This window comes from Typopeltis vanoorti, chromosome 26 (assembly GCF_054136105.1).
Source record: "Typopeltis vanoorti isolate ZY-2024b chromosome 26, IOZ_Tvanoo_1.0, whole genome shotgun sequence".
NCBI lineage: Eukaryota > Metazoa > Arthropoda > Arachnida > Uropygi > Thelyphonidae > Typopeltis > Typopeltis vanoorti.
This window is the reverse complement of record NC_143574.1, coordinates 26177469-26204103: the sequence shown is the minus strand read 5'-3', so window position 1 is coordinate 26204103 and position 26635 is coordinate 26177469. Positions and strand designations below refer to the sequence as shown.

At 35.8% G+C, this 26635-nt stretch overlaps 1 protein-coding gene across 1 annotated transcript in view; it reads right to left on the bottom strand.

The window, feature by feature from the left end:
- The window catches only part of LOC150092427 (venom protease-like), a 29052-nt gene extending 9801 nt beyond the window's left edge, over window positions 1-19251 (bottom strand). Inside the window, exons 1-4 of the mRNA XM_090414861.1 lie at window positions 19176-19251; window positions 13200-13505; window positions 7476-7708; window positions 2609-2721 (exon numbers count right to left, since the gene is read on the bottom strand). Coding sequence (XP_090270987.1) covers window positions 2609-2721; window positions 7476-7708; window positions 13200-13505; window positions 19176-19251 — 728 coding nt within the window. The remainder of the gene's footprint in view (window positions 1-2608; window positions 2722-7475; window positions 7709-13199; window positions 13506-19175) is intronic.
- Window positions 19252-26635: the final 7384 nt, after the last annotated feature.

The window sequence follows — 26635 nt, the reverse complement described above, 5'->3', positions numbered from 1 at the left end:
ATAACTGCTACTTTTCTAAGAGTATTATGTAATCTGTGGATTACATAATGCTCTTAGAAACATTACAACATAGATGAAATTCACGCAGAAGTAATTGTGCAATATGGCGCCATCTAGGATTCGTATGATTGACTAAATTGGCTTTTGGTACTTGCTTGCACACGATGCTGCATAGAACAGAGAAGAGATTGGCCTCCAGCTCAAAGGACATCAAGAATAATTGTTACCAATGGCTGACTGGCATATTGGCAATTATTTATGTAACAAGAAATAGTAGTTAAACTTCAACAAGACTTATATCATAGATAAAAAAATAAAATGCCCCTTTCGCTTTATTATTTCCTTATCATTATTTTAAAAAATAAATTATAGATAAATACTTTTTAACGCAATGCCCAGATAGCCATGTTTTTAATTTAAGAATATTACTGTTCAGGATCTGATTGAGACTTTAATACTAGCAAATTACGATTCAGAATTTAATACTAGAAATCGGATTGAGAATTGAGTACTAGTAAAATTAACTACTAGTAAAGTCAAACTTAGTTGAGAATACTATAGAAGCTGTTTTAAACGCATAGCAAGATCATAACCTGTCCTGAATACTTAAATTTTGCACTTAAATTATTATTATTATTATTATTATTATTATTATTATTATTATTATTATTATTATTATTATTATTATTATTATTATTCAGCAACTCTCTACATCCCCACACCCTTCAACAACTCATACGGTTCTTTGGTGAGATCACATCAGATACCCACGCTACTCAACAACCTACCAAGAAACGTAAAACACGTAGATAACTACAGAACATTAAAACACGAACTCGAAAATATACCAACAAAGTTAATATACCATTAACACTAATATACACATCACAACTCACTAGCATCCAATGTTTACATCCCATACATAAACAGTAGCAACAACACAAATAGTGAAGGCTAAATCCCACTCTCTTCATAAAAGCTACCCCAAGCTTCGAAGTAGGTGGGATTAATCTGCCTCACTCATCCACACGTAATCCTCATAATCAAAGACTGCAAATTATGTAACAAAACAGTCATGAACTTGTATAATTTTTTTAAAAAAATTATTATTATTACTGGTGAGGGACGATTTCAAAAATAAAAGAAATCAGTCTTTGCCAATTTTATGAAGTTTACCAGCACGTAACTATAAATAACATGCTAAGAGCTAGTAATTAAATCAAGACAACGGTGGTTATAAAGACTGACCAGCCAAAGAGGCCCATGTTCTTCTCAAAATACTTGAGAAGTTCCCTATTTAAAAGCACGCAAGTGATAATAAAAAAAAAGTATCAGTTGTTATGGTACAAGAGATACAAAAATGTTCGTGAAGAAAGAAGATAATACCAAAGTATTATATGTGTAAGCAAAAGTACATGTATTAGAGAAAACTTCTATTTATATAAAACTGCATATTATCTTCTGGTGCTTGCAGACGATATTCATCTTGTAACATAAAGCATGAAAATTTATTCATAAAACTGCATTAACCTGCTTTACATCGATATTCCAAGTATCGAAACGTATTCGGTAATCCTCCAGGATTATCTCCTCAACATCATAGAACATGCAGATAATTTAAATGACTGAAACCTTCTGTATAGAATGAGAAACAAGTGACCATTCACTGAGGAACTGCCAGCATATACTGCAGAACCACAAAAATGTAGGTGGAATCCATTAATCCAAAGATAGGATTCTTGAAATTGGGTTGTTGATCCCCAGCCTTTTTGGTTAGAGATAAGATACACTACCCACAAGGCCAGATCGGTAGCTATGATTCAATCACTTATAAAGATTAATGGACTTTTAAGTGAATTTCAGTCTGGGGTGAATGAAGAATGATATCGATGTTGGTCATCTACAGCTATATCTGTACTCTGGACCTGAAGTGAAAAGGACATTATGGAATCTCAATCGTCTTCTAGTACAGTGTATTTCTCAAACTTTTCGGCCAGTAACCCAGTCTGACAAAGCATATAACTCAGTGGGTCACTAGCTCCCATAGTTAGTGATCCTTTACTGATAACTCATATTTTATCGCCGGAGGTGAGCCTTCATCTGCCGTCCCTGAGTGCTCGTTGAGTAGTTGGCATAACATACACAAGCTTGATGTTTTGAGTGGAAAATTAGAACAGAATTTCTAAGCGTACCATGGTTTTATGTATCACTTTATATTCGTTTGTTGATATGTAGCATGTGTCAGAATATTGTGTATATTATTATATTAAAATTAAATGAATTATGTAAAAGAACTTTTTAATTAAAAGAATTCCAATATATACTATTATAAACTGTATCTGAAAATATATAAACTAATGAACAACAACCTACCTACGTATTTTTAAAAGTTAGTTGAGGCTAAAAAGAGTTCTTTTTGTTCCCTCTGAGATAAAAGACATTAATTAATTAATTAATTTTACGTTTCAAAGAGCAAAATGTACGTATCCTAGCGCACGCATACATACACAAGCATACACACACGCACAGATTAAATTTTCAGTTGTTATTAATCATAAGTTTGGATATTTTAAGCAAAATAATATGTACATAAAGACAAATTTCTTACGGATTCCTTGGAAAACAGTGGGCTGCAGTAATCACGTGAATATTGTCGACCAAAAAACCTCCACATTGAAAAGCAGGCTGCTGGGTGCGTGGTGAGATATAATAAATTGCTACCTATTAGGAATAAGACGCACACAGTGTCACTATTAGCTGAGAATATTGATAGAAATTTTATAGCTAAAAAATAAATAAACTTGTTGTGTTTGGTGTTTTGAAAGGGATTCAATTTTGACATTGAAGTGAATGATGATTGGCCTAAATAATAAATCTGAGATAAATTGATGACAGTTAATCAATCATTGATATACATACAGATGCTAAACATGTTGATAACCTTCATATGAAAGAAGGGACAAGTAAAGAAGATGAACTTATTAATTTACATCTTCTGCAAGCAATTTATATCCTAGAATCTGGCAGTATCAATTTCCATTCCTAGCCAGAACATAGATAGCAAAATACACCCCCTCTGTTCCAAAAAGAAACCGAACTTTTCGAAAATAGAAGAAACTAGTGGCGCCACCTTTTGTATCTTTTTGTTGTCGAAAGCGGCAACCTTCATTAGTGTTGTGTCAACTGTTTATGATATTTGTTTCATTAGTAGCCGAGTTATAGTGCCAAGAGTGACTGTGTTTTGACGAACGGTCGGTCGTCACGATATTCATGCCGTATGCAACGAATTCTCGCTATCAATCGCTTCAAAACTTTGAGATAAAACTCACCATTGACCGTTTGACCAGGAGAACGAATTCTTTGTGCATAATGACATTGGAATCGTAGAAACAAATCACAAGTCTTACTTTTGACTTCTCCAAGCGACTTTTTTTCTGATGCCCTTCTTGTGGTGGTCTCTACTCAGCACTCTGTTCCGGTTTCATACTCAAAACACCACGTTTCGTAACCAGTAACAATCGTTTCAGGGAAGTTTGTCCTTCCAGTGTTCAATTCGATACATTTTTGGTCGTCGGTCAACTTGTGGGGAACAAAATCGCGAATTCAATTTACGAAGGCCCAAATTGGCGGTCAAAATGTTGTGCACAGTTGATTTTGGAATCCCCAATTCATCTTCAATCAGCCTCACGGACGATTTCGGGTTTTCTTTGATGAAATCGTCAATTTCTGGATGTTAACTTCGCTCAGTCCAGTTTTTGGACGGCCCGGCTTTTCGTCGTCCTCAAGCGTCTCACGACCATTTCGAAATCGCTTAAACCATTCCTAAACTTGAGTACGGGATAAGCATTCATCATCGTATGCTTTAGGAAGCATTTGATGCGTTTCTGTAAAACCTTTACCAAATTTAACAAGTCAATCGGAGCTCTTAGTTTGAAACTCATTTTTCGATCGTTCGTCAAAACACACTGTCACTCTTGGCACTATAACTCGACTTCTAATGAAAGAAATGTCATAAACATTTGAAACAACACTAATGACGATTGTCGCTTTCGACAACAAAAAGATACAACAGGTGGCGCCACTAGTTTCTTCTATTTTCGATAAGTTCGGTTTCTTTTTGGACAGAGGGTGTACATTATTTCAAAGATTAATATATTGCGTTAGAGGAGTGTTTCTCAACCTGTGGTCCGCGACGATGTGACAGGTGGTCCTCAGGCAGACTTAAATTAATTAAATAAATATATATATATTTAATTATCTAAACAAAACAAATTAAAAATTGAATAAGTAAGTAAAAAGTATTGAAATCAAATGGAGACAAAAAAAAAAGCATCAGAATGTTCAAAGGTGGAAGCAATAAAAGTATAATGTTGTTCACTTCATCCCTCTTTTATTATTCGTCATTCTGCTGCTACAAATTTAGCAGCAGAATGACGAATAATAAAAGTGGGGTGAAGTGAACAACAATATAGTTTTATTGCTTCCGCCTTCCTCTGCTGTTTTGTCAGATTTGAAGTCAACATGTGTTATCCACATTTCAACCAATTGCTTGTGTTTATTGGTTTTTATTATTGAAGGTTTTCCTCCTTCAACCAAGACCAGTATATCTTCAGAAGTGCTAAGTGATACTTGGACAAAGTGTGTTCTGAGTTAACCCCAGTATTATATATTTATATATTTTTCGGAAACATTTTTTAATAATAGAAAAGTGACTTAGAACTAGGAGTTTGAAAAGAAGAGCAAATGAAACAGGTGATGCTACCCTAATTGTGGTGTAACGGCGAGTAAATCTGATACTATTAAAGTAGAAGAAACAAGCAGTTCAAAGAAAAAATACGGTAGGAAATATAACAGTTCATATTTGGAATTCGGGTTTACTTGAAGTGGAGATGAAAGTGAACAGAAACCTCAATGGGTTTTGTGTTAAGAAGTGTTATCGAATGAGAGCATGAAACTTGCGAAACTCCGACGACATTTAGAAACTAAACATTGCCGTGTGAAAAATAAGCCAATTGAACTTTTTCAGCGACGCTTAGGAACATTAAATCCTGGGAAAGATATTGTTTCTTACATGGGTTCCATTAATAGCAAGGCACTGGAAGAATCCTATCTCTTCAGTTTGCGCATAGCGAAAACAGGGAAACCTCATTCTATCGGGGAAAATTTGCTACTTCCAGCTATAAAAGATGTGGTAAAAACTATGTTTGGCAACAAGTTACTAAAAGATGCTGATTTGATTCCTCCTTTCAAATGACACTGTCGATCGCAGAATTAATGATATGGCAGGTGATATAAAATCTTAGTTAATCGAAAGAGTTAAGAAAAGCCTTTATTATGCGTTACAAATAGACGAGACTACTGATATTACAAATGATACGCAGTTAGTATACGCATCATAACATTATTCATGATGATATTCTGTTTTGCCATCCCGAACAACTGTAGAAGAAATATTTCACACTCTCAATAATTACATAGTACACAAAGTGATCCAGTGGGAAAAAATGTATAGGCTTCTGTTTGGATCACTCCTTGTTGATGAAGCATGGTTATCAACACTATCCTATCTTTCAGCCATTTTTTCGCAATTAAATGAACTAAATCTCTCCCTTCAGGGAAATTCTTTAACTGTTCTTGATGCCTACGACAAAATAAAGGCATTCGAGAAAAAACTGATTTTATGGATTAATTATAAAAGACAAACAATTTGCACCTTTTCCAACATTGGAATTCTTTTAGTGAAAAAAAATGATATTTTCGTTGATTCTGAGTTTTTGGAAAGGGTTTGTGACCACCTCAAAAATCTGAAACGGAATTTTGAAACATATTTTCCGAATAACTTTTATAAGAAATTTCTGTGGGTTCGCGATCCATTTCAGGCTTGCAGCCACGAGAACGACCTTTCGTTATCGAAAAAAGAACAGTTAATTGAGCTTTCAAGTGGCAGTGGACTTAAAATGCAATTCCGTGATCTGAGTTTGGCTCGATTTTGGATCTCGCCTTCAGTGAGAAGTGAATTTCCCGAATTATCTGAAGAAGTATTGAATCTTTGTGAGAAAGGATTATCATTGTTCCTTCAAATAAAAACAAAATACAGAAATCGTCTTAGTGTATGCGCCGATCTTCGACTGAAGCTTACCAATATTGAGCCAGATATCCAGCAACTCTGCAAGGGCCGAGAAGCTCAACCATCTCATTAAAACTAAGTAGTAATATAATTATATCATATTGTTTACTCGTTTAATAAAAATTAAGACTTTGTTCAATGATGAAACACTTTTAATCCTTTACTTCCAATTTAATTAATTATGTTTCCATATGTATTCAAAACATGCTTTTAATTTGTTATGTTATAAATGGCACAGTTTTTCCGAAATGTTGGTAATTCCCATTGGTTTTTAAAAAAATTACAAAAAGTCAAAACGACGTATAGGGAACTAAATTAAAACACTATGTTTATTTTTGAAGTAAAATTTTACCGGGGAGGATTCCCCCCCCCCCCAGCTACGCCTCTGTAACGTAGTGATCCGTAGAATTGTTTTAGGCATTTTACTGGTCCTTGGGGTTATAAAGATTGAGAAACGCTGCGTTAGAGTAAGAGCAGGATAGCGGCACTCTTAACTTCCCCGATGTCTATTAAAACCACTGATAGGCTTGGGTCAGCTAACTGTCGTTGCTAAGAGTGAAGATGGCTGTCCACCATTCTTCAAACGTTAATTAGGGTTAAACAGCTTCGTATACTCCGTTTGGGGGAGTAAAAGGCGTTAACAGATTTACTAATTGTAATAAACTAATGTATACAGCATGCAGAAAACAAATGTATAAAGATACGTATATGCAACATTCCACAACACCCAAAACAAAACTTGCTACATCTGTAAATATCCTAATGGACAGCGAATACTCCAAGACTATTTATTTGTTTGTTTGTTTGTTTTATTCAACCGAAACAACTAAGACTATGAGGCCAGCGTATTATTCTGTAAATTGTGTGTATTCTTCTAGATAGTGTGCCTGTTCTGGATGAAAAACTTAAATTTTCCAGGAGTAAACTCTTCCAGCGCAGACTGCCCAACTCACCTTCATCTGAAATGCCATCATAGAGATTCTTCGCATCATAGAATTCGAACCCGGAAGACATAATAATAATAACAACAATGCATTTCGAGGTCCAGCCTCAGAAGCGAAAGACAAGTCTCTTCAATGGATTCAAATTTATTAAATTGGTCAATTTAATAAATTTATACAGTTGATGTAAACGTAACGATCATATGTTTTTAATTTTTATTTTATTATTATCATTTTATTTATTTATCTTTTTCGTTTCCATATACTGTTGCACTGAAGGGCATGATTTTTTTAATAATAAACTTCGAAAATAAAACTGTTTCGTCAGTTCAATTATACAGATCTATTAAGAATGTTTAGTTCGATACATGTAAATATCCTGCTAGCACATCTAATGGCTAACTTACCATCCATGGCCATCTTCCTTCCTTTGCATCTTTTCCTCCTGCAATGAGGGGACGAAAAGGGGCAGATTGTGATATACCAGCATCTAAATGTCCATGATCTACACCCTCCTGAGATGAAGACCTTCTAAGTCCCTGAGAAGTCTGATTTCGCTTTTGAATTGTTGACAAATGAGATGATATTTTTTGGTTTCGACTAGCTACCGAAAAATTAACAAGTCTACTGATACCGCAACCTGCAAACGATAGAGGAATACGATAATAAATGCAATGCAATTACATAGCAAATATTATGAAAATAAAAGATATTTCAGATGCAAAGCACATAAAGAAAACCACGTTCCTTTGTATTTATCTTAATTTCGAAATTAATTAAAATTATAGCAAAGATCTAAAAATGAAGAAAACTAATTTTAATAAATTCATTAAAACGAATTTATTCAAACATACAAACAGTTACACAATGCTATACATTATGATGATGGCCCTCTGGCGACAAAAACATGGAAATATTTTACTCAGAATTTGTCATCGTATTTCATATTGCAAAATATTATACATCCTGCTTTATTATCATCAAATTCTTGCCATGTACCTTCAAGGGATGTACAGGATATGACAGTACTACATGAAAATTTTACGTCATAACTTGCTATTTACAATTTTCCTCAAAATCAATCTGTTACCTCGCAAGACTCCAACCTTATCAGATCTTATATTTCTATCTTCTAAGGCACTTTGTACCGTAACAGTCCACCTATATCTTGGTCTTCTTCTGGGTCGTTTTCCTGCCAACCTGGCAGAGAACACCTGAGATTAGCTCTGCTAACGCATTCCTGGATGCTGACAATATCAAGTTCTTTCCTAATATCCTCGTTTATAATATGATATTGCCATTGATGCCATCTGTTCACCTATAATCTTTCTCAGGATTCTCATATCTGTGGTCTCTAGTCTTTGGTCAAGTGTTATTAAGTGACCCAGCTCTCAGATCCATAAGTTAAAACTGGTGTGAACACTGTCTTGTATACAGCTAATTTAGTGTTTTGCTAATTCCTCTCTTCTTCCATATATATTTAGGTAGGAAGTCAACTAAAAATATTCAGTTGGCTTCCTACCATACCAGCTTTGTTGTCTATTTCCATATTTAATTTACCATCTTCACTAAAAATTGAGCCTAAGTAGCTGAAATATTCCACTTGTTCTATAGGTTATCCATTCACAACACAGTTGACATTTTCAATGATTCTGCCTATTTTCATTGTCTTTGTCTTTTTATTGCTGACCTTCATACCACATCTATTATAACAGTTATTCAATTTAGTCAGGGACTCTTGCAAACTTGTAGCGGATTTATTTAGAAGTATAACATCGTCCACATAAAGCAAAGAGCTGACATTAACATGTCCAATTCTAATATCATGTTTAATACCACTTTCCTTCATAATGTGATCCATATAGATAATGAATAACAGAGGGGATAATGTACATCCTTCTCTGATACCAGATTTGACATTAAACGACCTCCACTACTTCCTTCAATTCTAACTGCTGACTCACAACTCAAATAAAGACTAAGTATTGCTTGATATAATGCCCCATTGACACCATATAACTGCAGCGTATTGAATAGCTTCTCTCTTGGCACCTTGTCATATGCCTTTTCCAGATCGACAAAACTTAAATACAGATTTTTGTTATATTCCCAGGATTTCTCTTTTGGTATATATCTAGCTTGTTCTTCACCAAGTTTCCCTTCCACAATCTTTCTCAATCGATTTTCAAGTATACTTGAATATATCTTAACAGGAACACTCGGTAATGAAATACCAATGAAATAAAATTTTCCCATTCAACTTTATTCCCTTTTTATATATGGGTACTATGAGAGCTCTACTCCAATCATCAGGAATTCGTCCTTCTGTCCAGGCCCTTTGAACTATGCAGTGCAGCCACTGTAAGATTTTATACCACCATACTTCAGCATTTCTGGTCGAATATCATCTACTCTTGCTGCCTTTCCACATTTCCAGCCTTTGATGGCTTTTTCTACTTCAAGTATGGATATGTATTCTTGACTTCATGTCTATTGAGTGTTTTTACCACTATGCTATCACTGATTGTTGCATTTAGCAGTTTTTCAAAGTAATTACTCCATACTTCCAGGATATCTTTTTCTCCTGCTTTCATGTAACCTTTATCATCTCTAACTCCTTTTACAGCACTCTTTCCTCCATTTGTGAAATTCTTCAACAACCTCCAGAATATTTTGCCACCTTCTTGATATTTATTTTCTATATTCTTGCCAAAGTCCTCCCATGACTTTTGTTTAGCTAGTTTTACAGTGTTTAGCTTTCTTACATTTGTCTCCGTATTCTCTGAGAGCAAAAGCTCACTTATTTGCCAGGAACTTTTGGTACGCTTTCTTCTTTTTCTTCACTGCCTCTTTAACTTTCTTTGTCCAGCATGGAGTTCTGATTTTTTTCTATATTTGCTGACAACCTCACCACATGCCTCTCTGGGCTGAATCAATCAGGGCTTTCTTCAGGGCTTGCTACTGAATCTCCAAATTTTGGTTCCTATTCTTAAATCTCTTGCATTTTTGCTTGAATAATGTTTGTGTGTTTTAGTCTACAGTTCACATCTGAGAGCTGCTCAACTTTTATTTGCTTTAAAACTTTCTTACATGTTATTCTTTTCAATATGAAATTCAATTTTATCCTGCTCAAGACTAAAGAGTGATCACTTCCAATTTCAAATCCTTTGTACACTCTGGTGTCCTGCACCAAGGAGAAAACATCACTATCAACAATAACATAGTCAATGAGACTCTTCTTATTGCTTGCCTCTTCTCTCCATGTGAATTTGTGCACATTTTTATGTTGGAACATGGTGTTAGTAATAAACAATCCATGCCATGAGCAGAAATCCATCAGGCATTTGCCTTTATTATTGGCTTTGCTCTTTTCTTCACATTTTCCCAAAATATTCCTGTATGTCTGAACATCATTTCCTACTTTGCTATTTAGATCCCCAACAAGGACCAACTTTTCCTTCTTCATTGTGTCAATTGCTCAAAATTCCTCCATTTCTACCTTAATAGAACCTTATGTGGAACCGTATGCATCTCCTAACATTCTGAAAGAAATAAGTGAAAACAAATAATAATAAATGTTATAAACGTGGATAAACCTGGGATTTCAAGTAGTATCAGCAGAAAGGAGAGTTCCTGGTCTTAGAAATTTTTAGTTTGGATTCCTTATTATGGCTGACAGGTTAACAAAGAATATTCGCTATATGGCAGATATCTTAATATGAAAAAAATCACATATATATGTATATATATAGCCCGAATTTAATACTGTGTTGGACCTCCTTCAGCCCGAATTACAGCGCATGTGCAGTATGGCATAGATTCCACAAGGTGTTGGATTGTATTCTACGAAAACATACCAGGAGTTCAACAAACAGTCTTTTATCTATCTCAGATTTGCCCGATCTGTTTTTTTAACTTGTCTAATACATTTTCAATGGGGTTCAGCTTCCGGCTTTGTGGTCGCCAGGGAAGATGGTGGAAGTCGCTGTCATTCTCTCTGAACCACTGCTGAACAATTCTTGCGTGATGGACAGTAGCATTGTTGTCCATGAATCAATCATCATCTGCTAGATAAAAAGTGAACATTGTAGGTGAAGTTGATCCGCAGAAATGTTCAGTTATTCCTTGGAGAACACCCCCGACTTTCAAGCAATATCAGGAGACCTGCTCCGTTCCAACCTAACATGTCCCACATCATGGCACCAGTTCCAGAATCTTCAGTTGTTTTTACAAGGCAAGCTAGGTTCATGGAACTCCCGTTGCCTACTGCCAGTACGGAACACGATGTACAGTGTCGGACCACATGATTATTTTCCAGTCTTCCAGTGTCCAGTCACGGTGTTCCTGACACCACTGTAGATGAACTTTCCGATTTTTCGCAAATTTCAGTAGTTTTCGTATAGGTATTGCGACTGCCAACACAGATCCTCTTCGATTCTCTACGAATAGTTCTATGCGATATGGGTCGACAACAGACTTCGTTAAATGGTTTGTTCATTTTCTGCACACGAGAAGTTCTGTCTGTCCGTACTTTCTCAGACGACGCCAATCTCTTTCTTAGTAGACTGTCCTAGGACCTTAGTTATGTCTCTTAGACCAGGATAAGGGTTATTTTTCCACTGATTAAACATCCAGGATATTTCACCTTTTGAGAAACCAGTTAGTTCTGCTGTTTTCAAAATCCAGATCCACCTTTTATCGAACTAGAACACGTGGTGATGAACGTAATCAAGTAATTTGCATTTTAATATGCATTTTAATATTTAATATGATCAGCGGATACACTAACCACTCCGTCAACAAGATAAGCCATAGTAGTTAGAATTACTGGTAGCATCTAAGGCTATGAGGCTAATATATTATGTCTTTTTCGTGGTTGTTGTTGTTTTTCCCTCGTGGTATCTGACTTGTTTGCCTTTTAGCAGGATGAAAAACCCCAACTGTTGGGTAAGAACAACTTTGCTACCACCATATAAGGGCAAATAACTCATCTTCAATTGAAAAGCCCTCACAAAGGCTCCCTCACTTTTTAGACCCGGATTCGAACCTGCCGATCTTTTCTTCTGAACAAATAATTCAACGAAAACTTAATTTATAGAAAAATTATTGATTTTTTCATTGTTCTTGTGAAAAAGCTTTAATTTGTAATCTAATATTTTAAATTTTGAAACTGCATATAAAAAGTTTTTAGCAGCACGTACAATGATCCCCCTCCACCGTGCTAACCAAGCCGGTAAACTATTTGAAGCTATCATCGTTCATCAAAGGCCAAACTAAATCCTACAATATGCCGGTAAGTTCCAGCACGAAGACTGTTATGTTCTTTTTTTCCCTAAGTTGTTTTAAGAACAGTTTTGTATATATTTGTATATTTTTTTCTGTATGCTGTTAATCCCCCTCCAAAAAAAGGACCAAATGTTGCCCGCCTCCCCACTAAGGTCAGTTCATCCTTGTTTTGGATCCACTCGAACCAACTTTCTTTTCCATGTAATTACAATAATTATACAAGAAAAATAACATACTTAGTTGAACAATACATTAACAGATGGCAGCACAGATCACAGCAAAGTAGACACTTGCTGCTTTGATTTCTTGTATATGCATACCCAATTGAATGTTGCACTTGTTTATCAATGAAATATTCTAGATCTAAGGGTAGTTGTGTGCCAATATATTATGTCCGTTGATTGCACGTGTTTTTTTCTCCCGTTTTTTTTTTCTATTAAAAGGTGGAAAGATTATTTTTAAATTAATTAATGGAGGCATCGGTTAAATAATAACAAGAAAATATTTAAAAAATTATTAGATTAATATTAGCAAGATATGGAGCCCAACTTGGGTTCTAAATACCATTCATGACGCGAAGAAAACCCTTCTAAGGACTTTTCAAGTGAAGGTGATCCGTCCGCTCTCATACGGTGGGGAAGAAGATTTTCTTCCCAGAAACTTGGATATTTTAATTTAATTTTTAATTTTTCAAATTAAAATTAACACTTCGTCTACTAATGCCTGTGAATAAATAATAATAATAATAATAATAATAATAATAATAATAATAATAATAATAATAATAATAATAATAATAATAATAATAAACATTATTCTGTAAGTAAGTAAGTAAATTCACTTACTATTTTGCTTGGTTTCATAACGACTTCCTGATGTTCTCAAAGGAGGTCCAGTGATGCTACCGTAATGATAATGGTCATCTGGAGCACGGAAGATATCCGGGGAATCATTATGTGGGCTTTTTCGTTCACAACATACTTTAGGGTAATCTCCATTCCATCCACATTGCACTGGTAAATATCCACTTTCGATCTCATCCTTCGCTGCAGTGCAATCTCTGATGTCAATGCACGTTCCACGAAGCCTTCTAGCTGTAGAACAGGACTGTGTTAGCCTATGGGCGCCTCTGTGCCTTGAACTTCCTTGCGCTAAAAATACAGAAGTCAAGAATCACGAATGTAAATATAAACAAAACAATAAAGTAGTCAATAAAATGCATTTTTTTTTTACACTGCCTATTAAAGCAATGACGAATTCAATCTATATTTCCAATAATGAAGAAGGAAATTTTGGTTCTAAGTAAAGATGAACAAATATAGGATTACAAAACGTAATAATAAACTGTCAGATGTTTTTTTTTCAAGTCAGATCAGAAGAATTCAAGTCAGAATTGAAGCATCGATTCCGGAGTTAGGATTTTTGACATGGATAAGTAGGGTTCCTCCCCCTACCCTAAAAAGTCGAGTTTTTATACCATAACTCAAGAAAATCAACCGTAGAATCCACACTATTTCAGATAATAATAAAGAGTGTTAGGGTTAGGAACCACGATAAAGCAGCAGTCGTCTACCATACTCTCCTTTCCAGGTGCTTTTGAATCATGATATCTTGGGTAAGCTGTCAGTGATGTCTAAGGGTGGAAACTGTCTGTCCATCGCTATTCAAAAAGTTAGTAGAGACTAAAACAATCTCGCCTACTTTCTCTGAGTAATAAAAGGCATTAGTGGATTATTTATTTATTTATTTTTATATTTTAGTTGGCATGTAGGATATTTATTGAAGCCTGGGTAGCTGAGTAGGTATAGACAGGCACTTTGGATGGAAAAATCGTGATTGGAATCCACTCTATGACATGAGAAACCTCTATCAGGTATTTCAATCAAATAATGAGTTTATCCAGTTTCGTAATTTCGACATTTTTTTTTCTTTTTATAAAAAAGAGAATCAATGCCTCCATCCTTACAACATAACATTCTGCCTTTGTCTCCTCGTACATAATTCCAAGCAAATTTTTCGCCCATTATTTCATTTCTATACCTATTAAACGTTTGTGTTTTACCATAGTTTGATAACATGGAAGATCCAGTCTAGTATCACCATCTAGAGAATTTTTCATGTTTCAAATCACATCAGTATATTATCATAAATGATGGTACTGTAAAGGCAAGAAAAAAAAATTAATTCCAGTGAATATTTTGATCAGATTATCATTTAAAGCATTCTTTTAAAATATTTTTACTTCAAATGACGTAAACTTGTCCTGATTGTCTCCTAGGTGAAAAAAAAAGTAAATTGGGGTTATGACAGCTGATGTACCTGTACAAGCATGTACAGGTACATCAGTCACAAGAAAAATAGATGGAAACAACGTGAAGCTTTTGACGAGACATAAGGAAATTCAAAGTGTCACGTTGAAAGATCACAGACTATACAAGTACACGCGACATTCATGACTGGATTGACACATAGACAAGCTACAGCTTAGAGGCTTACATTACAAGCACCTCCTCCCTCGGTACAGATAACCCACGGTAGAATTTATCCATTGGGGGGGGGGGGGTGGACTCTTAAAAGGTAGCTTAGAGGTCATAACCCTAATGGTATTTATGTCGCAAATTGTTGAATGATTTCGATAAATGCTTTAGGTTGCTTTTTAGAACTAATTTCTAGTTTACCCATAATTTTATAATATTCTATTGACCTTTTATGTTATCTGAGGATATTGCAGTCCACTTTAAGTAGGCTTCTTCTACTAGTCCATAATGATGTGTCTGTGATGCCTTGTGTCTGTGGCATTCAGCGTATCGCTTTGTGATTTCAAGGTCAAAAGCCTCAGTTGGTGTGGCGTTACTATCAGGTGAAAGGTCAAAAGCTCCACAGGTTCAGAGAGCAAAAGCGAAACATCCTTGCGGTATTACAGCTCTTAAGTAATAATAATAAACTATTTATTGAAATAACTGCTGGTGTTCAATCTGCATTTAGGAAAAAAAAGACTGGTAGGGGTCTTTATTGTTATGTGACACCTCCAGGGAGTCCAAAGACTCATCGAGGGAGAGTGTGCCAACAGCAACGAACGACACCCCTTCCAACTACTAACTGCGCTGAAACTTGCTTAACTTTTTTTGCGTGAGTCATTAGTAGCAGAGGCTTTACCAATCGATCATCCTTTGCTGGCTTTGTCGTTCCTGTTATTTAAATGAAATGTTGCAATATTAGTTTAATACAACAATTTCTTGAGTGGGGAGACATCGCTACGGTCTAGCGATCTCTTGTTTCGATTAACAACACGAGGTGAAAGAGATATTTCTTGCAGAAAAGTCCGGTTTTTCATCCAACAAAGCAAACCAAACAGCTAGAAAAACTCAACACAACATAAATATACTGTCCTGATCTCGCAACCTTATTTACTTCTTCAGAAATTTCAAAACGACTGCATATTTGCGGGAAATATCCCCCAACCTCCATGAGAGACCGACTAACTTGGTGAGTTAGTCGGTCCCCCCACCCCCCACCCCCCAAAAAGCACTATGAATTGTCCAATTAATCACAAATAACATAGTTGCTACCAACAATTGAAAGGCATGACTTGGAAAAAGATCTTGAAAATGTTTTCCTGATAGTCCTATGCGCCAGAGTAAGTGCTGAATCACGTGACCTACCTGAATAGTGCTGACGAACAAGAATACCCATAGATATTTGTTATTAGAATAACATGACATGGCACAGAACACCTCAGTCAACACCTGTTTACGAGCATTACTGATGTAAATTCCTCACTTCAACTGCTTTTCGTAATCTAATCAAAAGGCAAGATCAACAAATTAAAAAAAAAAGTTTTCCACTCTTCAACCTCTTCATTGCTTTTATTTGATTGTTTTTTTTTAAATATTAATTTATTTTTTTAATATTGATTCCAGACACGAAAAGTTACAACACCTACAGCACATTTGCCAGGTTAGAAGATTTATAGAAGAAACTAGTGGCGCCACCTGTTGTGACTTTTTGTTGTCGAAAGCGCCAACCTTCGTTAGTGTTATGTCAACTGTTTATGATATTTGTTTCATTAGAAGCCGAGTTATAGTGCCAAGAGTGACCGTGTGTTTTGATTTTGGAATCCCAATTCATCTGCAATCAATCTTACGGATGATTTCGTGCTTTCTTTGATGAAATCAGACACTTTTTGGATGTTAACTTCGCTCAGTCGAGTTTTTGGACTGCCCGGCTTTTCGTCGTCCTCAAGCGTCTCACGACCACTTTAAAATCGCTTAAACTACTCGTAAACTTGAGTATGGGATAAGCATTCATCACTTTATGTTTTTTGAAGCATTTGATGCGTTACGATAAAACTTTTACCGAGTTTAACACAAAAGTCAATCGCAGCTCTGTTTGAAACTCATTTTCCGACCGTTCGTCAAAACACACTGTCACTCTTGGCACTATAACTCGGCTTCTAATGAAACAAATGTCATAAACAGTTGATACAACACTAATGAAGGTTGCCGCTTTCGACAACAAAAAGATACACCAGATGGCGCAACTAGTTTCTTCTATTTTCGAAAAGTTCGGTTTCTTTTTGGACAGAGGGTGTATTTATATAAAATCGTAATTTTTTTACTATAAAGTTTGTAATAAAACCGTTTTTTTTTTGTAAATCTCATATATATTTTAAAAATAAATAAATAAATATGACACTTTATCTAACTCTTGATATATCCACAGCTGATTTTATTAAACGCAACAACCTTGATCTCAAAAGTAAATAAATAAATAACGTTTTAATTTGAAAAACCCTTTTTTGAAGCTACCAATGGAAAAACTCGACTGCACAGCGCCCTCTATTTATTGCTCTTTACTTCATATAAAAGATCTGTGATCAGTTTATTCCAACACACACACACACGTACGACGCACGCACGCACGCACGCACACACACACACACACACCCCTAACGTAATCACAATAATCAGCAACTCCGTGTTTCGCCTCAATTGCTTTCGGTTGCAATTACCTGAGTTCAATTAACTTCGGCTCTTCTTGGATGATTGCTCAAGAATGCAGAGAAAGGCCTACTGCATTCTCTGCCCCTTCATTCATCAACTTATACGGAGATCATAGTTCATTCTTCGTGGGAAGAGGATAACTTTCTTAGTTTTTATGTTATGCTTGTCCCTGAACGTTATTCTACTCCATTTGACTAATCAACGTGTCGGAGATATCCGATGGAAGGAAACTTTCTTAATCCTGAACATTATCTTCACATTTATGTCATGATTATCACAATACTGGCTGTTAACACCAGGAAACAAAGTTCCATTCACCATTGTTGGTAATGGCCTCATGTAATATCCTTTTTTCAATCAACGTTCCTTCTCCAGCCCAATAAATAAATAAATAAAAAATAAAATTCACATTTTCCGATGATTAAGGCTGTTTATCTTTAAACTATGTTGTTTTTTTGTAATAGACAGTATATATCATTATATATCAAAAATATTTAGAGTACTTCTGAGTTTTAGAATATTTGTATTCTTTAGTATAAGATCAGCACTGTTAACCTAGTTCACAGTACCGATGCGAACACAGATGGGATGGCTACGCTATGTTGATGACGTGTCTGCTATTTGGCCACATGGCCCACACACAGTGAATACATTTTTAGCGCATTTAAAATATCCAAAAAGTCCACTTTACAATAGAACCAGAAGCTAATGACTGTCTGCCCTCTGGACACACTTATCACACGTCTTCCAGAAGGATCCTTATCATCTCGGTTGATAGAAAACCCACACATACAGGGAGATATTTACACAAACAATCACACCATTACCCTTCTCAACAATATGGTATCTTAAAAACACTAACCCATAGAGCTAGAACAATTTGTTCTATAATCCCCATACGATAGATCATTTCATCCAATATTACTAGTTACAATCTAAAAGTATTGGTGGTCAGCTAACTTTTGCCATTAACGAAGTTTGAGTAGTTTCAATGATATCCAGGGAGGATGTTCCTAATCCTGATTAATATTATTTGTGCTTGTGTGTTTTACGGTCGATTTTATAGACTGGTAGGATTAAAAACCTGAATTTATTAAAAACAAAACAAAACAGGCTTATCGCCTTCAGTAATCCACGAATAAATATTGGAATGATTTCGCAAACAGCCAAAATCCTACAAGCAAAAAAAAAAAAAAAAAAAAAAAAATTACTCACCCGACTCCCCATAGGATGAATAGAAAATATAGCATTAATTTTTTTTTTTTTTGAAATTTTTTTATGTGAGTGAGCGTATGTACCGAGACCTGTCTCTATATACATATATAAGCCAGTGGCGCACTCAAGATTTAATCTTGGAGGGGACCGATCGCTCAGGATTTAACCTTGGGGGAGGGGGGGGGGGCGAGTTGAGTAGACGATTTGCGAATACACACTACGCATCGCATACGACCTATGACTGAGCATCTGCGGTGATCGCTAATTCATAAGTAAGATAGAAATAGAAGACACAACATAAATAAATAAAAAAACATTTTATAATTGAATTCTGAGGTGGGACAACCTGTGTTGTATAACATTTACGATCCTTTATTATTGTTCACACATTTAATACTAATGAATATTAAAAATTAGGTTAATTCAATGCAGGTAAGAAAATGCTTTGTTGCTTTGAACTCTTGCTCCAGAACTTGATCCAACTCGTCCAAAAAAAAGTCAGCGGTACTTAGAGAAAGTAGTGTGATAGTTGGATTGAGGAAGAACGAAAAAGATAGAAAAGAAAAGACTTCATAAGCACAACGATCCAACTCAATAACTTACCATATACGTAGTGTCCACTGACCACTACCATCAAGCCAACAAGAAAAACTTCAACTGAGGTTCTATAATTGTACATGTTACTTTTGGTCCTGGTCCAATACTGATAGCTCACGAACTTATCAATCTTCAATCTACGATCCTAAAGTCGACCACGTTCCCTCACCTGGACACACTTAATCTACGCAAGTGAAGTTCCTGACAGAGCGCACCATACGTAAGCCGAACTATTTATGTAGATACATAGATGGACGTACGTACACACGCACGCGCACACGCACACGCGTGTGTATACACGAAGAGAAGACACCCAGACGCTTGCTCGTGCATTAGCAAGCTCATCTACAGGATGCGCCCTATGACGTGATCACATGACTTGGAAGGAACGCACCGTTTACATTGCAGGTCGATGGTCCTAACAGCTAGCTCTTATACGCTCGCCGGAGGGGGTCCCTTGTTCGGTGACTTTCTCCGTGAAATGGATGGACACTTACTTCTACTACTTTTCCTTCCCACCCCAACTCACCCATCCCAAGTCCCGTAAACATCAGATAAGGGCATCATGATAAATTGAAATTCAAGGGTGTGTACCCTCATGCTTCGAAAATTAGTACTGTAATTATGCCCCTTTAGTTGTGTGACCCCTCAAGTATTAACTTCGGGGTAGGGTAAGAGACAAAGATTGTGGTAACAGTGAGCTCGAAGACAGTAAGTGGTTTAATGTGTTTAATAGAGACTTAAATGGCTTTTAAAGTGTAACCCAACACCCACTTCGATAATAGAATTAGCAATAAAAACAGGGTGGGAGAGTGTCGGGCGCATGAAAGAACAAAAACAAAAAATCGTACATTCCAGTTGTATATTCTGTGTATTCAGTTGACCTCCTAACTTGTGTAAATTACGATGCAGAAAGAATTTATTAGATGTGGTCATTTTTGTTTCTTATATGTTTGGCATCTAACCCATAGCTTGAGATCAGCACATGCTGATCTCAATTAGCTACTAACTCTGTTGGCATATTTCTGTGCTCGCTGAGTTTAATAAATGTCCAGAGCAACACAGTCGATCAGTGGCGTTTAGCTAGGAGGGAATCGTCTCCCCCCTAATTAGTTTTTTTATTTTTAATATGACCACCCACGAAGGTTATAACCTATAATTTAGCCCCGTGGGTGGGCTAAGTGTTTTTTTTTTTATTAATTTAATTTATTTTAAACTCCCTACTCCTGGATTCTTAGCTCAACTATCTCATTTGCATTAAAACAATTATCTACGCATTTTATTAACTCGATTTGACGCTTCACACCTCCAACTGGTATCCTGTAACTGTGGGTTCTAAGTTGAATATCATTAGCCAGCATTTGCACAGAGAGAATACGGCCCTGATGATTCTTGTAAGCAGAATAGTAAGGACTATAGCCTCGGTAGCTCAATCGGTATAAACGAAGCCCTCTGGGCGGTTTCGATTGCACTGGTCTCTTTCGACTAAAGGTGAGTTAGCCGATCTCTTATGGAGGTAGGGTTTTTTTTTCACCCGTTTTCCATACCCCAGAACAAGCGAACCGTCCACCCTGTAAACACATGAATTAGTGTCAGAAATCTTAAGAAACAGTCCCTCCCAGCGATAGGCCTGATTTGTGAAGTATGCCGGTCCCGAACCCAAATAAAATGGAAGGGGGGAATTGAGATGGTGTTGTACCTCCCCGTAAAAGGGCTACCAACGAATTATCATCATATCAAATAAATAAATAAATAAAAAACTGGCCTACACCGTCTGTCCAAAAATAAACCGAACTTTTCGAAAATAGAAGAACCTAGTGGCGCCACCTGTTGTGTCTTTTTGTTGTCGAAAGCGGCAACCTTCATTAGTGTTGTGTCAACTGTTTATGATATTTGTTTCATTAGAAGCCGATTTATATTGCCAAGAATGACAGTGTGTTTTGACGAACGGTCGGTCTTCACGATATTCATGCCGTACGCGACAAATTCTCGCTTTCAATCGCTTCAAAACTTCGAGATAAAACTCACCATTGACCGTTTGACCAGGAGAACGAATTCTTTGTGGTTGATGCCCTTGGAATTGTAGAAACAAATTAGCATTGTCTTTACTTTTGACTTCTCCAAGCGACTTTTTTTCGGATGCCCCTCTTCTGGTGGTGTCCACTCAGCACTCTGGCGCTTTGTTTCGTGCTCATACTCAAAGCACCACTTTCTTCACCAGTAACGATCATTTCAAGGAAGTCTGAGTCCTTACGAGTTTTAATGAGGTCCTTGCAGTGTTCAATTCGATACCTTTTTGGTCGTCGGTCAACTTGTGGGGAACAAATCGCGAATTCAATTTACGAAGGCCCAAACTGGCGGTCAAAATGTTGTGCACAGTTGATTGTGGAATCCCCAATTCATCTTCAATCAATCTCACGGACGATTTCGGGTTTGCTTTGATGAAATCACGCACTTTTCGGATGTTAACTTCACTGAGTCCAGTTTTTGGACGGCCCGGCTTTTCGTCGTCCTCAAGCGTCTCACGACCACTTTGAAATCGCTTAAACCACTCGTAAACCTGAGTACGGGATAAGCATTCATCACCGTATGCTGTTTGAAGCATTTGATGCGTTTCGGTAAACCTTTTACCAAGTTTAACACAAAAGTCAATCGCAGCTCTGCTTGAAACTCATTTTGCGACCGTTCGTCAAAACACAGTCACTCTTGGCACTACAACTCGGCTTCTAATGAAACAAATGTCATAAACAGTTCACACAACACTAATGAAGGTTGCCGCTTTCGACAACAAAAAGATACAACAGGTGGCGCCACTAGTTTTTTCTATTTTCGAAAAGTTCCGTTTCTTTTTGGATAGAGGGTGCATGGTACTTAGCTTTTCAGTCATTTTCACAGGACTATTGGCACACATCATAATGTACTTGTGCTTGTCTTATAGCGTATCTCAGAGCGATGTATTCACATTTCATCTCTGCGAAAACTTGGTCAACAACCAATAACAACGAATTCTATTTAATCTTATTATACGTAAAAATTAAATACTATTTTATGTTCACCCAGGGTCAAAAAAAACTTACAAAAAAGACCGCTAACTCAACAAATCAAAATATTTCAATGAATGTTATTTCCTCAATAGAATATGCAATATCTGTTAAGGTAACGGCAATGGTTCGGTTAGTGAGTGTGGATATGTAGTGAAGGTTTGTTTTCATAACAGTAATTTTTTTTTTCATAATAAAACAGTATTAAATATGTGTTATGTAACTTCTAAACAGCCAAGTGTTAGTGCAACTAATGCTTTAAAAAATATAATAATAAAACTTTAAATTTAGAAGCGAAAACGAAAGTTGTAAAAAGTTATAGAACTGATCAGGGCAGTGCCATGATTAATGGTACACTTAGCCTTAGTGAAGGTACGTCGTACAATTCGCGATATACGCAGAACTGTACCATAATTCTTCTTAAGATTTTCCCCAGCTGGAAAACCGTTACAATGCTAAGTACTTATGCATTCGCGGCATTCACCTCCCTCGAATTTTAATCTGTTTTTATTGGATAATTGATCTTAATTGAGGCAAATTCTTCTTTACGCGATGGTCCAGGAATGCAACCCATGTGTAAATCAAGACGGATTGTATTTAAAAAATTACATTTAAATATAATTAACTGTCAATTACAGGTTCAACATGACGTCGATTTTTATTAGCTCTTTTATGAGGATGTTATAAATGCTGCGTGGTCGTTTTCAATATGGTGCTTGAATTTTCCTAATTTATTATCATAATTCATATGATAGAACAAGAAATTCCAAGCTTTCAATAAAAATATACGGTATAAAAGAAGCAACACAAATACCTTACAAAAAATCCCTTTTCTATGGTACACCTGAAACGTCATAAATAAATGATAACGGATAAATGTTGGTAATAATTTATAATAAATTATTATGTTACACCTCCAGGGAGTCCAGAGACTCATCGAGGGAGGGCATCTACTCTGTCTCCACCATTCAATCCTCAACTACAGCGAACCTCACCATCTACACCAACGCCATCTGCCGCTCACAACCGCCACTATTATTATTATTATTATTATTATTATTATTATTATTATTGTTGATGTGACATTTCCAAAGAGTCTACAGAATGGTCGCTGCAAGACATTCTACTCCACACCACCCACTTTCTACAATACTTAATCCTCTACCTATACGCAACGCCACTATTCAGCATCCCTACATATCGCATCATCAACCGCCCACTAACAGCATTTTTTGTATCTGCAAATGGCGTGTGTTCTCTGGTCGATTTGCCTGTATGCGGATGAAAAACCCGAGTTGCCAGGAGGGAAAAACCCTGCTGTCAATCTATTTCTCTCTCTCTCTCTCTCTCTCTCTCTCTCTCTCTCTCTCTCTCTCTCTCTCTCTCTCTCTCTCTCTCTCTCTCTCTCTCTCATTAATTCAGGTGATATATGTCTGTTAAAAAACAGAAAGTAAAATTTCCCTGAACCAGTTATTATGAATTTCCAGATCCTTTTGCAACTTGTTTTGCGTGGGAGTACAAATCGTGTGGGTAAATGCCATGAAATGCCATCATTATTAGTACGCAACACACTTCAGAGAACGGTGTGGCTATTTGTAACCGCCAATAAAGTGGTAGGTCATAAGGCCAAGGCTAAATGTCAACCGATCGAGTACAATTTTTTAAATGATCTCTTTACAACCCTTCATTTTCTCTTATTTTTACAAGAAGCGGTTTACTAAAAAGTGTACCCAGTTTCTTTGAAAGACATAAACGTGTCATGATCATTATTTTGTATTCAACATGCCATGGATTTAGTAATAGTGACTTATATTAGGAAACAGCTTACTTACATAAAATGTTAAACACGGGGGTGTTTAGTTTTTCCGTGTTTTAAATGGTAGACATAAAAATATGTTTAATGGTTACGGTAATCGGTTCGAGTTACTCTTTCAATGCTGTCACAAAACAATTCTCGTTCATACGCTAGTACGATTGATAATAGTTCCATAGTAACGTCATTTATTACCATAAGAGCTATTTTAATCATAATGTACTACGTGCTCAGATTATTATAATCCAAAACATACAATTTGATGCTGTTTCTGGATCATTTTCCCACCTTTATGGTTCGGGCGATACTAAAATTGAAAATTCCAATAAGTTGACAATTTTTAGTAGCATTTTAAACACCAAATTTTATTAAAATCGGCCTAACTACAGTAGATCGTGTTGCTCTATACAGGACCGACGACTGAAAGTTCGAGTCTTGGAGGGTGGCTGAAAAATTCTTCGGCTACCCTCAGGGTAAAAACATACTATATATATGAGGGTGATCTGAAAAGTTCTCGGCCTAGACCATAGATGGCAACACTATCCGTAAATTTTTTTTTGTTTAAAAAATGTATAAAACTGTATAAAAAATGTATAAAAGCTGTATAAAACAAACAAGTAGTTTGTTTTATTTTTAAAATTTATAATAAAACAAGTAATTTGTTTTATTATAAAATTATAATATTTTCTTCATTTTTCAACCGATCCAAGATTTGGAATATTTTTCTTAGAGAGGAATTAATTTTGTTTTCAATGTTGTTTTTTTTCCTTTCGTTGCAGTTTGTGATCATTATTATAAAAATAATTTTTTACACAAAAAAACAAGCATGACATATTATATGTAACTCACCAGTCGAGCTACCATAAGTCGAGCTACCTTGGATGCTCCCACAACCGAGCAAGCCAAGGTAGCTTGTCTAGCGTCGGTCTTCGATACACAACGCAAAGCTCAATATATATATATATATATATATATATATATATATATATATATATATATATATATATATATATATATATATATATATATATATATATATATATATATATATAGTGAAATAATACCAAACATTTGATTTATTGGGAACATTCTTATATTAAATGTGATGAATTAGTAAATGTAGGATAATTACACTTTTCTTTTCTTTTTTCCCCTTTTTTTTTAAATTCATATTTCGGTAACGGCGACATCTATACCAGGAAAAGTTTGCACACGTGCGCAAGGATTCATGATCCTTCGGAGAAAGAAACTCTTAAATATTGATAATACTGTTAGCCTTGACCTAGTGAAGTTAATAAGTATATAATGTGGCCAAGTTCACTGAAACCATTAGTCGCATTCTATGAATTCTCTGAGATTATACGTTACCATTGTAACCTATGATATCAAACACTGTTTCTTAAAAATTTTGAGACTACTAAACTCTACTTAAAAATAAGTTACAAATGTCTGTATGTTCTGCGGAATCCTGACATGTTCTCAGGGAACACAGTTTAAGAAACATTGATCTCAAAGTCCTTTACTAGTTGCAGTTATGGAGAGAAACATTTCTTAGAATAATTGATGCGCACAACAGCGGCCGATGCCTTAAAACAATGGCTACCACAAACTTAAACATTCGATAAAGAGTTTGGACCATGTAAATGGTTTTAAAATATTGTCTTTTCTTCTCTTTTTGGTTTTTATAGATTTTATTGATTTTATCTTTTAACGACTTTAAAAGGTGTGTTTCTCGTGCTGTCTCTTGGTGAGGTTAATAAGTAACAAAGAATAATTTTAAATAATTGCATCAGTAATGGCTAGAGAATTTCTTGTTTCCGTATCATCCACCGGACCAGTTGGTCTGTAAAACGGAAACGAGAATGGTCAAGGACGAGAGATTTATAGTTTAAATGAGGGCAGGAAATTTGCAGGGTATTTCCTCAGTGGGGAACTTTCCTTGAATACACCTGATTCCGAGAAGAAAAGCAACTTAAATTGAGGACGTCCTTTATTGTTGATTTCTTCCTGCCAATTACGTTTAGACTTTCCCCTATTGGTTCCAAGTCGCTACCCTCAAGTTCACTTGTAATGGTACATAAGTTGCTGGTCATCGTTTACTTCAAATGTCGCAAACATCAATAATAACCGCATTACAAAGTTCTATGATGATGATAACAAAGAGCTATGGTGTTATAAATAAATAAATCTTCTAACGTCTTGTATTCCTCACAGACAGAGCTCTTTTAACATTAATTGACTTTTTGAAGACAGAGAGGCAGCCGACTTCACCCTTTAGCTTTCAATGATACCTGACCTAGAGGCTATCAATGAATAAAGGCTTTCTGGGACGACGCTGTACGGCTGACAAGTGCCGCCATCCTGTGTGCCTATATCCTATATAATATCCTTATATTCTACAGGTATATATTATGTCTTAAATGTTGAGTTAGGGGGATAAAAACCTGAGTTATTCGTTTTAGTAGGTTTTTTTTGGCAATGAACGCCATTTTCACAAGGATAGATAGGCCAACTAGTTATTGTGCTGACCTTCTTTCTATATGATTTTTTCCATTCTTCATTCATTGGCTCTATTCTTTTATTGGCTTTTTATAATTAGTGAGTCCAGATTT